The 15,185-nt window shown below is 42.9% G+C and overlaps 1 protein-coding gene across 3 annotated transcripts in view; it reads right to left on the reverse strand.

Moving 5' to 3' along the window:
- Positions 1-1,471: 1,471 nt before the first annotated feature.
- LOC122932820 (four and a half LIM domains protein 2-like) overlaps positions 1,472-15,185 on the reverse strand; it is a 71,895-nt gene continuing 58,181 nt past the window's right edge. Inside the window, exons 3-5 of one of the 3 annotated variants that reach the window (XM_044287451.1) lie at positions 6,880-7,054; positions 5,993-6,162; positions 1,472-1,754 (exon numbers count right to left, since the gene is read on the reverse strand). In XM_044287451.1, coding sequence (XP_044143386.1) covers positions 1,539-1,754; positions 5,993-6,162; positions 6,880-7,054 — 561 coding nt within the window. In that variant the 3' untranslated portion in view covers positions 1,472-1,538. The remainder of the gene's footprint in view (positions 1,755-5,992; positions 6,163-6,879; positions 7,055-15,185) is intronic. The other 2 variants (XM_044287450.1, XM_044287449.1) reach the window with 2 other exon arrangements.

Here is a 15,185-nt window from a genome sequence, read left to right on the forward strand (position 1 = left end):
TCCCTTCCACACCGAAGTGTGACATTATACTCCCCTATCTCTCTGAAGCACACTCAGAAGCAGCAGCATAGAGGACGTTATACATAAGTACTGAGCAGTGTAGCGGTGAATTCAGCACTAAGGTGAGATATATAACTTACTAGACCCAGCAATTAGGTAAAATAAAACACATACTTAGAGGCTTCAGCCACATCTCTTTGTGTTTTTCTGTCTCACTCTTGAGCTGCTCGCTTTTCTTCCTCCTTATCCCCTCTCCATAGACTTCTATGGGCAGCAGTTTTTTAATAAATTTCTTACAAAATCAAGCTTTTGTGTACAAATTATTTCAGTAAATTAGAGTTGGTGATCAGTGTAAGTGGTGGAGAGAGGAAAAGAAGTGGCTGATAGGTGGAGAAAGTCATTTTTCTGTCATACAATAAATTACAAAGCTTCTTATCCTCATGTGTACTATTGATTTATCGGAAACAATAATGTTTAGGTACACTTTAAAGGGGTTTTCTAGCCTTAAACTGCATTTTTAATAAGGCCCAAGACTATGTTGCGTCTAAAGCAAAATGCGTTCACCTGCTCCCCACAGCTCTGTTCCAGTACCAAGGCTCCATTCAGCAATCTTTCCAATACTTGGCATGTGTACTTCTGGCCAGGGTCCGTGCACTGCTGAAGTCATTCCCTGGTCTTAGCTACTTGGTCATGGCGCTGCTTGGGGACACATCACCGCTGAGGCCAATGAATGACTGTAGCATGTGACCCTGTCTAGAAGTTTACATGCCGGGGACTGGTAAGATTTCAGGAAGGAGCCTATGTGCCGGAATGGATTTTTTACTTTTATGGTCCTAGGCCTAATTAAAAAGGTTTCTAGGCCTGAAACCCCCTTTAAGGGTTCCAGGTTTCCACCTCAGATTATAGTTAATCGTTGGTGATGACACCCTGTAATTAGCTTATCATCATGCTAACAAAAAGGGATTTTCCAAGTCAGCCTTGGTCACACAGGACTAATAGATAACTGTTAAATCTACAGCCATCACACTATAAGTTTTGATACAATAGTGTGGGGGATGGATTTTCAAGATGGTCATAAAAATGTTTCTGTGGAACCCATGTGCAGTACAGCTGTAGGAGCTCAGGAAGCAGCTGCTACATCCAGACATTTTAACTGTGCAGTTTTAGATTTCTTTGTAGCATAGCAGTAATGCATACAGTAGTGCTTCAGCTAACCGTTGTGCTGTCCATGGAAAGCATTGCTCTGTCTTAACCAAAAGCATTGGAGTGTCAGTGAGTGACCCTAACGCTTAATATACTGCATTTTACCACATATTTTAAATGATGCAGGGGACTCTGACGTCCCCGTTATCAGCATACTCAACAGATAAACCATAAAAGTATTTAAGTGGAAAGCCGCTTTTAACGTTTTACTTTTTCCTGCTATATTTTATATTTTCCATGGTTAATGCTATGTTTTAAAGCTTCATCTTCCTGAATATAATACATTGCCTATATTCCATGTATTGCAGCCCTATTGTTACATCATATCGATTTTATCAAGTAAAATAAAGCAAAACATGTGTACCACTTATGGGACTGGTGCATCCAGCACATTTCTTGGCATATAAATTGCAGAAGCAGTTCAGGCAATAGGCAAATTCATCCCGGGAAGTAAATCTTTGCCCAGACAATGGTTTCTTGCAGCCAGTACAGATAAAGCACTCCTTATGCCAGGGCTGATCCCGATAGGTGACACCTCCTGTAGTGATGGCCTTGAATAGAACAGAATACACTGCTGACATCAGACCTAAAAGGAGTTGTACAGGTCTTTTTATTTTTAATTTCATTTCCCACCCAAAAACCTACAACCCATCCAGCACTACCTGTCAAGAGATCTATACTTACTTGCTGGGTCACGTGCCGCTGGGAGACAGTCATTGGCTGCAGCGGCACATGTGATACAGTCATTGGCTGCAGTGGCACATGTGATACAGTCATTGGCTGCAGTGGCACATGTGATACAGTCATTGGCTGCAGTGGCACATGTGTCCATACAGAAGTTATTGGCTGCAGCAGTGCATGTGTGTCTATACAGAAGTTAACAGACAGGGATCAGAACTCCAGTAAAGACAATCTGGGAGCCATGAAAAGAATGGCAGGACAGGTACTTATAGATCTCTTCAAAAGGTACCAATTGGGGGGGGGGGTAGAAAAATAAGTCCTGCTTAGCTCCTATAACCTTGGTTTAACAAATGTTATAATTTGTCTTGTGGAGATGACCAGTTCACCATTTACTTGGCCATATGTGTTTCTTGTTGACTATTAACATTACAGCTCCCACAGATGATCCCAAAACCCCTTAAAGGGAGTCTGTCAGCAGATTTACCCCTTTTTAACAGTTGCCATACCGCTGTAGCCGCAAACAGATGATTAACACAGTACCTTTATATGCTTTGGTGGACTTTTAAATATGCCAAAAATGAACTTTGATGAGGGCTCGCAAGTGCCCAGGGCGGAGTCCACCGGGTTGGAGCCCAGACAGCTCTGCCTCTTCGGCTCTTATCCCCGCCCAGCCTCCTCCTCTGCCCGCCTATCTGTTGTCTCTCCCCCTCAGCGAGATCCCGCGCCGATGCGATAACTTCCTTGGCCGGGGAATGCGCACTGCCATGCCCATTGCTGACACGGCATCGCAGTAGCTTATGCGCATGCCCTGACCAAAGAAGTCATCGCGTCGGCGCGGGATCTCGCTGAGGGGGAGAGACAACAGATAGGCGGGCAGAGGAGGAGGCTGGGCGGGGATAAGAGCCGAAGAGGCAGAGCTGCCTGGGCTCCAACCCGGTGGACTCCGCCCTGGGCACTTGCGGGCCCTCATCAAAGTTCGTTTTTGGCATATTTAAAAGTCCACCAAAGCATATAAAGGTACTGTGTTAATCATCTGTATTGCGGCTACAGCGGTATGGCAACTGTTAAAAAGGGGTAAATCTGCTGACAGACTCCCTTTAATAGAAAATCTACAGTTCTGCAGTGATATATTCAGGGAACATGCAGGACAATCCTAATGGCAGCACCAGTATTCCCAGGAACAGGTAAAGAGGTGAAACTGCTGGATAGATAGAATTTGAACAATTTGATAGAGACCATACTCAATTCCTTAAATGCTAATGATTTCTTTTCAAGGAAAACCGTTCTTTGGGCTGTCTGCATATAACTACAATGCTGTGTATAAATGTCACTGCAGAGCTAGTAGCTTGCGGAGGTCTCTTCCTTCCTGACCAAGCTATACATTGCGTTCCAGCAAGCGTCAATGAAACTCATCTAGCATTTAGAGACATTAAATGTGTCTTGCAAAAAAGTCAGAAAAGATAAAAATTGCATTTGTATGCCACTGAAAAAGTGAAGTTGTTGTATTCATTGTAAGAGTAAATGGCATTGTACAGTACAGACCAAAAGTTTGGACACACCTTCTCATTCAAAGAGTTTTCTTTATTTTCATGACTATGAAAATTGTAGATTCACACTGAAGGCATCAAAACTATGAATTAAGGCTACTTTCACACTAGCGCTTGATCGGATCCGTTCTGAACGGATCCGATCATATTAATGCAGACGGAGGCTCCGTTCAGTACGGATCCGTCTGCATTAATAACTTAGAAAAATTTCTAAGTGCGCAAGATGCCTGAGCGGATCCGTTCAGACTTTCAATGTAAAGTCAATGGGGGACGGATCCGCTTGAAGATTGAGCCATATGGTGTCATCTTCAAGCGGATCCGTTCCCATTGACTTACATTGTAAGTCTGAACGGATCCGCTCGCCTCCGCACGGCCAGGCGGACAGCTGAACGCTGCAAGCAGCGTTCAGCTGTCCGCCTGGCCGTGCGGAGGCAAGCGGAGCGGAGGCTGAACGCCGCCAGACTGATGCAGTCTGAGCGGATCCGCTCCATTCAGACTGCATCAGGGCTGGACGGAGGCGTTCGGGTCCGCTCGTGAGCTCCTTCAAACGGAGCTCACGAGCGGACCGACGAACGCTAGTGTGAAAGTAGCCTTACACATGTGGAATTATATACATAACAAAAAAGTGTGAAACAACTGAAAATATGTCATATTCTAGGTTCTTCAAAGTAGCCACCTTTTGCTTTGATTACTGCTTTGCACACTCTTGGCATTCTCTTGATGAGCTTCAAGGAAGTAGTCACCTGAAATGGTCTTCCAACAGTCTTGAAGGAGTTCCCAGAGATGCTTAGCACTTGTTGGCCCTTTTGCCTTCACTCTGCGGTCCAGCTCACCCCAAACCATCTCGATTGGGTTCAGGTCCGGTGACTGTGGAGGCCAGGTCATCTGGCGCAGCACCCCATCACTCTCCTTCATGGTCAAATAGCCCTTACACAGCCTGTAGGTGTGTTTGGGGTCATTGTCCTGTTGAAAAATAAATGATGGTCCAACTAAACGCAAACCGGATAGAATAGCATGCCGCTGCAAGATGCTGTGGTAGCCATGCTGGTTCAGTATGCCTTCAATTTTGAATAAATCCCCAACAGTGTCACCAGCAAAGCACCCCCACACCATCACACCTCCTCCTCCATGCTTCACGGTGGGAACCAGGCATGTAGAGTCCATCCGTTCACCTTTTCTGCGTCGCACAAAGACACGGTGGTTGGAACCAAAGATCTCAAATTTGGACTCATCAGACCAAAGCACAGATTTCCACTGGTCTAATGTCCATTCCTTGTGTTCTGTAGCCCAAACAAGTCTCTTCTGCTTGTTGCCTGTCCTTAGCAGTGGTTTCCTAGCAGATATTCTACCATGAAGGCCTGATTCACACAGTCTCCTCTTAACAGTTGTTCTAGAGATGTGTCTGCTGCTAGAACTCTGTGTGGCATTGACCTGGTCTCTAATCTGAGCTGCTGTTAACCTGCGATTTCTGAGGCTGGTGACTCGGATGAACTTATCCTCTGCAGCAGAGGTGACTCTTGGTCTTCCTTTCCTGGGGCGGTCCGCATGTGAGCCAGTTTCTTTGTAGCGCTTGATGGTTTTTGTGACTGCACTTGGGGACACTTTCAAAGTTTTCCCAATTTTTCGGACTGACTGACTTTCATTTCTTAAAGTAATGATGGCCACTCGTTTTTCTTTATTTAGCTGCTTTTTTCTTGCCATAATACAAATGCTAACAGTCTATTCAGTAGGACTATCGGCTGTGTATCCACCTGACTTCTCCACAATGCAACTGATGGTCCCAACCCCATTTATAAGGCAAGAAATCCCACTTATTAAACCTGACAGGGCACACCTATGAAGTGAAAACCATTTCAGGTGACTACCTCTTGAAGCTCATCAATAAAATGCCAAGAGTTTGCAAAGCAGTAATCAAAGCAAAAGGTGGCTACTTTGAAGAACCTAGAATATGACATATTTTCAGTTGTTTCACACTTTTTTGTTTGGTATATAATTCCACATAGTTTTGATGCCTTCAGTGTGAATCTACAATTTTCATAGTCATGAAAATAAAGGAAACTCTTTGAATGAGAAGGTGTGTCCAAACTTTTGGTCTGTACTGTATATTATCATATAGGTCATGTGTTCAGAGATGTCAATAAATTAGCATTTAATGTTGGTTTATATGATGCCACTGTTGATATATGTGGGGCGATTTCCTCTTATAAACATATGGGGGAAACATAGTTTAAAAACTAATAACAATAAAGTGAAAATAACATAGTAAAAACAAAATATTTTTAAAAAATTAACAAAAACGCATCCTGACAGACGATAAAAGTGTCATGGCAATTACCGTTCTTGAAAGAGGAACCTATTTCAGTACAGTATATTAGTGAACCTTTGGCTCTGTTAGGATTTCGGTGTACATTGTATCACCTAATTTAAAAAAGTCCTAAATCCATGTGATTTTTTTCCCATAGCATGTCATTTCGTTCTGTAAAACTCCTGTCACATGCACTTTAAGGTAACAATAAAAGTGAAAGATGAAATCTCACTGTTCTGTTATATTGATCTCCTACCTTTTTACACTGAATGCAATGCATTGCAAACTGCTTTTCATAACATGGCACACAAAAGTTCTGGTTCTCTTTGGGGATGAAGCTCTTTGTACCTATAGGCTGCTGGCATCGCGCACAGATAAAGCAAGTCTCGTGCCAGCTGTTTCCCTTATATTCCATCTTGCGTGTTCCTGTGTGTCAATAAAAAGAGTTTATAACAGTTAGATCCTGACTGCCAGGAATATAACTCTATTATAGTGGCCCTTACAGACAGTATGAATTGTTTCCAATGTTTGTGACCACAGCGGTGGAGGAGCTGCCCATAGCAGCTAATAGGTCTGCTTATTTCATTTTCAAACTGTTGTGGTCAACCCCTCCACTTTTTAGATGTGTCCCCAAAGAGTGCACAACATAAGCAAAATATACAAAGTCAAGGGACTAAACCAATTCTAATATTTATGGTTATCCTTTACCAAACATATTAGGCACATGGAAACAGAACTCCAAAAATGATGATAGAAAATGAGGGTTAAAACCAGGGGCGTAACTACCATAGTGGCAGACCATGTGATTGCTATGGGGCCCAGGGCAAGAGGGAGCCCAGTTTGGATCATCCCCTCTTCTACTGGGGTGAAAACTTAGTTAGGACTCTACCCTCTAAAGGAACAACTTTTAGCAAATGAGGCAGTGGAAAAAATGGCCCACGGGTCACTGAAAGGGGTTTAGGCGGAAACTCTTCAGCCATGTGTGGGTGGCCTGTCTTGATCCTTGCTATGGGGCCCTTACTTCCCTATGTACGCCACTGGTTAGAACCTTCTAGCATAGAAGGCTAAAATTCTTGGCATTCAGTATTTTGTAGAATGCATTTTCCAAATCTGAATAAAAAATGACTCCCAACACCCACCAACCTGGCATGATAGTTTTCTTGCATTCATTGCATTTGGAAGAATATTCATTAGAGTAACATTCAGTACAAATGAGATGTTCATCCTTGGCAGCAAATGGCTTGTCCACCAGTGAGCGCTTGCACTGGAAGCAGTGAAAGCAGGCTTCATGCCAGTGTCGATCCTTGTATGAAAGATCCTGAAAGAGCAATAGCCACCATTAGTTGTCACACATTTAATACCATATAGATCTGCAATTAAAAGGCTTGTCTGAAATACAAAAGACATTGTCAACCTAAAGCAACGCTTAGTTCAAGAAAAAAAAGGCCCATTAACTGGTGAACAGAACACTTACATAGTGTCCTTTTCATCTTTTCAGCTGCAGATCCACCAATGTCTGGGCTCCTCTTCTACCATACAAGATGGCCGCACCACTTCTCAGATTTCTTGATGCACACTGTGCATTTGGTAGTCCAAGACACTTCCTACTTGTCCAGCCCTGCCCTCATATTGGCCAGCACCGTTCATGTGCCAGCAAATCCGAGGGCAGCAGGAAGTGTCTTGGACTACTAATTGCAAAGTATGCATCAGGCAGTCTGAGAAGTGGTGCGGCCATCTTGAATGACAGAAGAAGAGCCTTGGAAATGGCTGATCTACAGCTGAAAAGATGGCACCAGGTGTTACGTTCATTTCTCAGTTAATGTGATTCCCCCCCCCCCCCCCTTGAACTGGAGGGTCGCTTTATTAGAAGGACCTACATACAGTACATCATATAGCCAAAGTGCAGTGTCTACAAAAAGCATAGTTCTCTCTCTCAACATCCAGTTGTACCTGTATTAATAAGTAGTAGCAATAAATGAGGAACGAAACAAAGTAGAGTTAAAAAAGTGGGACCCTCTCCAGACTCTTTTTCACATGGGGAATAAAATTATTTAGTAAAACAGACATGTCAGGAGTGGTAACAGATCCTCTTTAAATAGTTGGCAAACCTATTTGAAATACAATCATTTATTTATCACATCACATCGTCAAATAAATTAGCAAGTCCTCAAATCTTTTTATATTTTACCATAAACTGCCAGATCACATGATTAAAATAAATCTGTCACATTACATAGTGCAGATTCTGCAGAAAACTTGGCGAAGCTAGCATGAGACATAATCCTCTCCATAAATAATAGTGTGACTTCACACAGGATATTTCTCAGTTTGGAGTAATCTCTGACAGCCCAGTAAAGAATAATTCCAATTCCAGTAGATATTAAGCATTCATAAATTGTGATATGTAAAAGGTATAAGTGCCAAAGAAGGTTGCATTACCAGAGTCATTTCTCAAAGCAAATTTCTATTAAAATAAACTGAAAACCTAAAGGCCAAAAAAAATACTATCATATAACGTTTACTAAGAATCTGTCTCATGGATTGTGGATTGTTATCTGCAGTAACACATGAGTAATACTGTAGATAAGGAGTCCAGGTTACCATTTAAAATTTTCCTTCTGCGCCCATGCCCTTATTGTCAGCATTTAAGGCTGTGCTGAGATACATTGGGGCACATTTATTAAGACTGGCGTTTTAGACATCGGCCTTAATAAAGCCCTGCACTGACGATGGAGGGCGCCAAAGTTATGAAGAAGCTCCTGCCTCTCATAACTTCAGTGGATCCACCACAGCTTCTACATGTAAGCCTGCTACCTTGCTATTTTACATTTAGACCATTTTCTACACCTAAAACAGGTATAGAAAATGGTAAATGAGATGGGCCTGCTGGCGCCCCCCCCCCCCCCTTCCCCGCCCAGACCACACCCACTTTTTAACTTGGCGTGAGCAGGGAAAAGTTGCAGATTGCAGTGCAAAGCATCTTTTTGCCACAATCTTTGCCAGAAATACGCCTAATATATGGACTGTGTATTTCAGCCTTACTTTGAGTGCTAACAGTGGAGGAACAGGGGACAGCAGGAAAATAAAAAGTAAAGATCTGGACTCCTTATCTGCAGTATTACTTATATATTACTGCAGTTAACAGCCCAGAATCATGGTGACAGATTTCCTTCAAGGAATTACCAGTAAATGCAAGGATAGCTGGCAAGCAACTGCTATAGAGACTAAGCAGTATTGGTGGTACTAGTACTATATAAACTTGTGCATTAAAAGTGAAATGGGGAGGCAACGCAAGGTTAATGGAAGGAGGAAAGTAGCAGATCAATACCATTGCAGTTGACAGAATGACTGCCCAATTTTTCAACAGATAATTACGAGCGAGCATTCGTATGATCGCTCGTTAGTGATCATCTGGCAGTGTAATACTGCCGCCGATTGCCCAATGAACGCGCAAACGCTAGTCGATTATCGGGCAATCAAAATCTTTTGACATGTTAAAAAATGATTGCTTGCTGATGGCAGATTGTTCTGTCTAATAACAATCTGCCACTGGCAAACCACTATTCAGCATGGAGACGAGCAAAGGCATAACGATCGCTCCTTCCTAGGCTGCGGAGGAGATCACTGCATGTAATAACAGTCTCCTCCACTAGCGAGCAGGCAATTGCCGCGAAGGAACACTTCCCTCCTGACAAAAATATACAATGCAACAGCACCCTGCAAACCAAATGAAGTACAATAATGCCAAAGTAATAGAAAGTATTCTGGTGCTAATGCTACGCTAATAAATTTAAGATGTTTGGCAAATATATTTTGTACAAAATTATTTCGGCCCGTCTGCCAAACGTCAAGGCGATCTCAGTAAGACGGGAACCTTACACTAAATACCACATTAACTGGAGCCATACTGGCCTCCATTACATTCAGGGAATGCAGGTTCCATATGCATGCCGAGCACACATCGTATTATACCTCTTAGGGTCTATTCACACGTCCGTTGTTTGTTTCCTGATCTGTTCCGTTTTTTGCTGAACAGATCTGGACCAGATCTGGACCCATTTATTTTCAATGGGTCCTGAAAAAAAATGGACAGCACAATGTCAGATTTTTTTTCAGGACCCATTGAAAATGAATGGGTCCAGATCTGGTCCAGATCTGTTCAGCAAAAAACGGAACAGATCAGGAAAGAAACAACGGACGTGTGAATGGACCCTTATGGTGCCACGATGGCCTCCATTATATTCAGGGGATGCAGGCTCCTCATGCATGCCAACACTATATAATACCTTTTTGGTGCCTCACTGGCCTCAATTTTGTTCAGGGAATGCAGGTTCCACTAGCATGCTGAGCCCACTCTGTATTCCACCTATCCTGGTGCCAAATGGCCTCCAATACATACAGGGAGAGCAGGCTACAGCTTTATAGCTACACTAATTAAAATCAGCCTATGGGGCAGACAGGTTATCAGGAGTGCACGACCAACAGAGTCAGCCACACCTCCGATACAAACTGCAAAGAAAAATTGGGGGTCAGTCAGCACATCCAGTGCGCAGGTGCGCATTGCCATGGCTGAAAGCACACAAGCAAAAAAATATATACAATGCAACAGCACTCCAAACAGCAAACCAAATAAACTACAATAATGCCAAAGTAATGCTGTTGCATTGTATATATTTTTTGCTTGTGTGCTTTCATCCATGGCAACGCGCAACTGCGCACTGGATGCGCTGACTGACCCCCAATTTTTCTTTGCAGTTTGTATCAGAGGTCTGGCTGAATCTGTTGGTGCAGCCCTGATCTCCACACGCACCTCTGTCCCTGCCTACTTGCACGGCCTGTCCTAACTGACGGCATGCAACTTGGCAGCGGTCCCTAGCTTAGATACGTGCAGGGGCCTAAAGAGTGCTAAAGTAATACGAAACAGAGTCAGGGAAGCAAAGGTCAAAGCCAGGAGGTAACGCAGGTACGCAAGGGAAAACACAATAGCAAGGTCAACACAAAAGGAGTTAACAAGGTCAGAAAACAAAGCCGAGGTCCAAACACAATAGCTAGGTAACAATAGGAATGCTGGTGAAGGTAGAAAGACCAAAGGAAGTACAATAATGCCAAAGTAATAGAAAGTAAAACGTGACTCGCATAAAATAGCCCAATATAGCCAAGCTCAGCTCTCCTGCTGCTTGTTGTCTGGGGGACGGAGGATGCCGGCCACGCAGAGGAGGCATGCGCGGCTGGATCCTCCCCGCCCCCTGGTCCCCATGGAGACGAGAACGCCGCCCGTATCCTCACTCCGCTATGCGCGTGAAATGCCAATGCCGCTGCGAAGGGAGAGTGCGCCGCTGGCTCTCCGTGACAGACTCCTGTTAAGCTGAAGAAATATTGTTCTGCCTAACCCAGTAAATTTTCAGAATGAATATGCCCAGCCAAGAACATTTCAAGTAAAAATGTTCAAACACACACAATTCAGCCTCAGTTTTTATTGAAACCACTGTCCAGAATAATATTTATCCTGCAACTCAAATAAATAAATGTACGACTACTTCTGCTGAAACTTTTGTCCTGAACTTTTTACATCCACTGTGACCACTGATAATCTAATCCAAGATATAGTTTATATGACTACCATCTGCAAATATGAACAAACAACAACTAATAGGATTAGACTTGGAGTATTCTGCTGCCAAAAATGTCAAAACAGTAAAAAATATGTTGGTTTTATGGCGTGTTGATCCCCTTTTGTATGCATACAGCTGTAATTTGTACTATGAACCTCACACAGCAAATTCCATTATAGCCACTCTGGCTGAACACTTCATTGTAGGCTTTGGATTTGAAGCTAAAATAGCTCATTAAGGAATGTGGTTAAAAAGACTCCAACTAAGACCAATAATCCAGTTTCTGGCTTAGTAGAACTCAACAGCTACCATTTTCTAATGTGGGGGGAGTGAGACAGCAGTGAGACATGGGAGAATACCTCTTTTTTTTTTACTATTGCCAGATTCATTTAACAAAGTTAAGGGGTTATCTAGAAAGGTCATTTCCAGGAGCCAATTAGTGAATTCTGACATATAGTGGTTGTCTATTGAAGATAACCCCTATTCATCTTTACATCAGAGGGTCCCCCACTAGGGACTCCCTCTATGAGCCAGAATGGAGAATTGTTCAGTTTGAGCGTCTCCCATTCTGGTAGACTCAAGCCATCCTTGTATTATATCTGAATAGCTGTCATGTAACATTAAATTTCGCATGCAGTGATTATTTCTAGGTGGGCAATTCTCTACCTCTCCCCCCTCCAGTAAAATTAAAGTTTGCCAGGTTGCTGGAAGCAGCTGTATTTTAAAAGACAAAATGCAAAAAGAGAGCATTGATCTCACATCCACATGCAATGCATAGCTCTATTGCTTCTATGCATAATTTATTACTGTATACGAGACACTTTGTATAGTTTTTTTTTATCAAAATGCATAAGCCTACACAACATGTCTTGGTGGCTTTTTTCAAGTGGGTTCCTATTCTGATTTGGTGACCATCCCACCACAACACAGCACCCGCAGGTGGCAAGACCTAGCATTCCAACAGCAACCCTGCTGTCAGGCTAAGCCCCTTGGCATTGGGCCCCAAAAATCCACAGACACAGCAACCATGCAGCACTGCACTCAGTACAGGCCACCTTGACATGGTGAGTGGACCCATGTTTTTTACGTATACTAAGTGCCTTGTGTACAGTTCATAAATGCCACTGAGATGCAATAGATCAATGCATGACATGTGGATATACAGACCATGTCTATTTCTCCATACTCTTGAATTTTAAAAGACCCCTGTAAAAGGTCCTTCATTCAGAAACCTCATCTATTAGTAAGATTAGAAAGTGGATACAAAAATCATCTCTAAGTCTGGAGGCACCAACATGTCCATAGGGTTTCTACCACTTGCATATCACATATTTGGTGATCAGACACTAGCGATCCGCTAGTGTCTGATGTAGCTTACAAGCTAATTATTACCTTAATCCGTTCGGCCCATACCTCAAAAAAAGCACTTATATCTTTATGCAAATGAGCCTCTAGGTGCTATGCAGGCGTTTTTCCAGCACCTAGAGGCTCCGTCTACCTTGCAGTTTGCCGCCCATCGCCTCGCTCCAGCACGCCCATCTCTTACCGTATTCGATCCTCCCCCTGCTTCAGCCTTCAGAAATCCCGCGCCTGCGCCGTTTGTCGCGGCATTCGGAGGCATTCGGCGCAGGCGCAGTCAATGTCTGACCGCTCCGTGCTCAGACATTTCCACTGCGCCTGCGCCGATGTCATCGGCGCAGGCGCAGTGGAAATGTCTGAGCACGGAGCGGTCAGACATTGACTGCGCCTGCGCCGAATGCCGCGACGAACGGCACAGGCGCGAGATTTCGGAAGGCAGAAGCAGGGGGAGGATCGAATAGAGTTGAAGATGGGCGTGCTGGAGCGAGGCGCTGGGCGGCAAACTGCAAGGTAGACGGAGCCTCTAGGTGCTGGAAAAACGCCTGCATAGCACCTAGAGGCTCATTTGCATAAAGATATAAGTGCTTTTTTTGAGGTATGGGCCGAACGGATTAAGGTAATAATTAGCTTGTAAGCTACATCAGACACTAGCGGATCGCTAGTGTCTGATCACCAAATATGTGATATGCAAGTGGTAGAAACCCTTTAAATAGACATAACATTGATTTACAACTGGTAAGTGTGTAATGCTTCATTTTACCTGCAGTGAAACTAATACTTGTTGTCCTACAGACTACAGCTGATCATTGGCTCCAGGCACTGAGACACCCTCTGAATAATTTATTCCCTGTGGGTCTTTTTAACAAAAAGTTTTTGTGTAAAGTGGACAACCCTTTTCAAGAGCAGAGTTGTCACCATAAAACCCTGTGGTGTCAACAGGAACTCAACTCAAATTTTTTTTTACGAATGCACTGACCTGACATACGTATATCAAAATATCAATGTATTCAAAATCAACCTAGAGGGATGAAGGTGGAAAATGGGGGCTCGTTAGCTCAGAGGTAATTCTACCCAAACCTGAAAATGTAATTTGAGGTGCAGTTACATTTTTTTCACATCACATTACAGAATAGAGAAAATATGTATAATTTAAACTATAGCTTGACTCACTTCATGATTCATACCTAAAAATGATAATTTAGTGGTCATTTATCCCAGTCTTTAAAGACAGAAGTGATCATTAGCATTTCATTTATGTCCTGTGATGTTCTCAGTAAAGGAAATTCCAGGACAATAGTCATTTTTTCACATTCTGATCATCATGCTTCTGAGAATCTCCAGGACTAACTATGGTACATACAGGACACAGTTCCACTGGGGTAGGCTATGGTGCAGCTTTTGAGTCGTTCACAAATAGCAACCCCTTTCTTCTGCTTACTTTTGGAATGTGCTTCTCCTTGTATAAATCTTAAATCGTGCATCGTATACACATTCCAAGACTAACTACATTTTTCTCTAATTTTTGCCAGATCATTTTACCACAAAATATGCAAGAGTTTGTAATTTACTCAATGGTTTTACAAACAATAACTTGAAATGATTACATGTAATGTGATGGCTTTATTCCAACTATGTTATTGGTACCACATGTAGTTGTTAGTTTCTGGACTCCAAGATAATAGAAATAAGCTAGACTAAATGCTATTATCAAGGTGACATCATCGAGATATGTCCTACCATACATCATTTTAGATCCAGGAGAGTACAGAGGGGGCTGTCACACCTAGATATTGGTGTCTAAGGGGGCCCAGCAGTACTTATCTGCTGCCTATAGGTGAATTGACACTATTATGCTCTGCAGTTAAAGTAAAAGAGGACATGTACCATGCATACCTATTACCCATACCTTTACCCAAGTGTTCACTTCAGGAGAACCGCACACCGCAACACACATTTCACCAGTAACTGTTCTCTGGTAGTTTTTTTTGTACAGCTCCTCTATATTTTAAATGTATAGACTCATTAGAAGTTTTGTCTGCCAACAAGGAATGATTTCTCCCCCTTAAAATGTTTTTTGGGAAATGATATTTAATTGTTTCAAATAACAAATCATGAATAATATGAGTTTAAAAGTTCAAGATGATTAATTCCTAAATATTTTTCTGACTCTAATGTTCTGACTTCCTTCCAACTTTTGAAATTCCTGATGTCCCTTGCACAAGAAAATGGGACACAACTCCAGAGAATAATTTATCTTGCTTTCACTGGGAGAGAAAGGGATGTTCACTATTTCCATGCTTATTTAACAATTGGATGAATCCTAAAACATTGTTAGCCCAGCGGTCTGTACCGTCACTGCTGCCCCTACCCGCGGACACGGGCTCCCTTTTTCCCTCCTGCTGCCATGTGCCGTACTGACAAGTGCGGGCAGCAGGTAGCTTAACTGTTGCATCTGTGCTAAATGCCATTTACTTCCTA

Source organism: Bufo gargarizans, chromosome 3 (assembly GCF_014858855.1).
Source record: "Bufo gargarizans isolate SCDJY-AF-19 chromosome 3, ASM1485885v1, whole genome shotgun sequence".
Taxonomy (NCBI): Eukaryota; Metazoa; Chordata; class Amphibia; order Anura; family Bufonidae; genus Bufo; species Bufo gargarizans.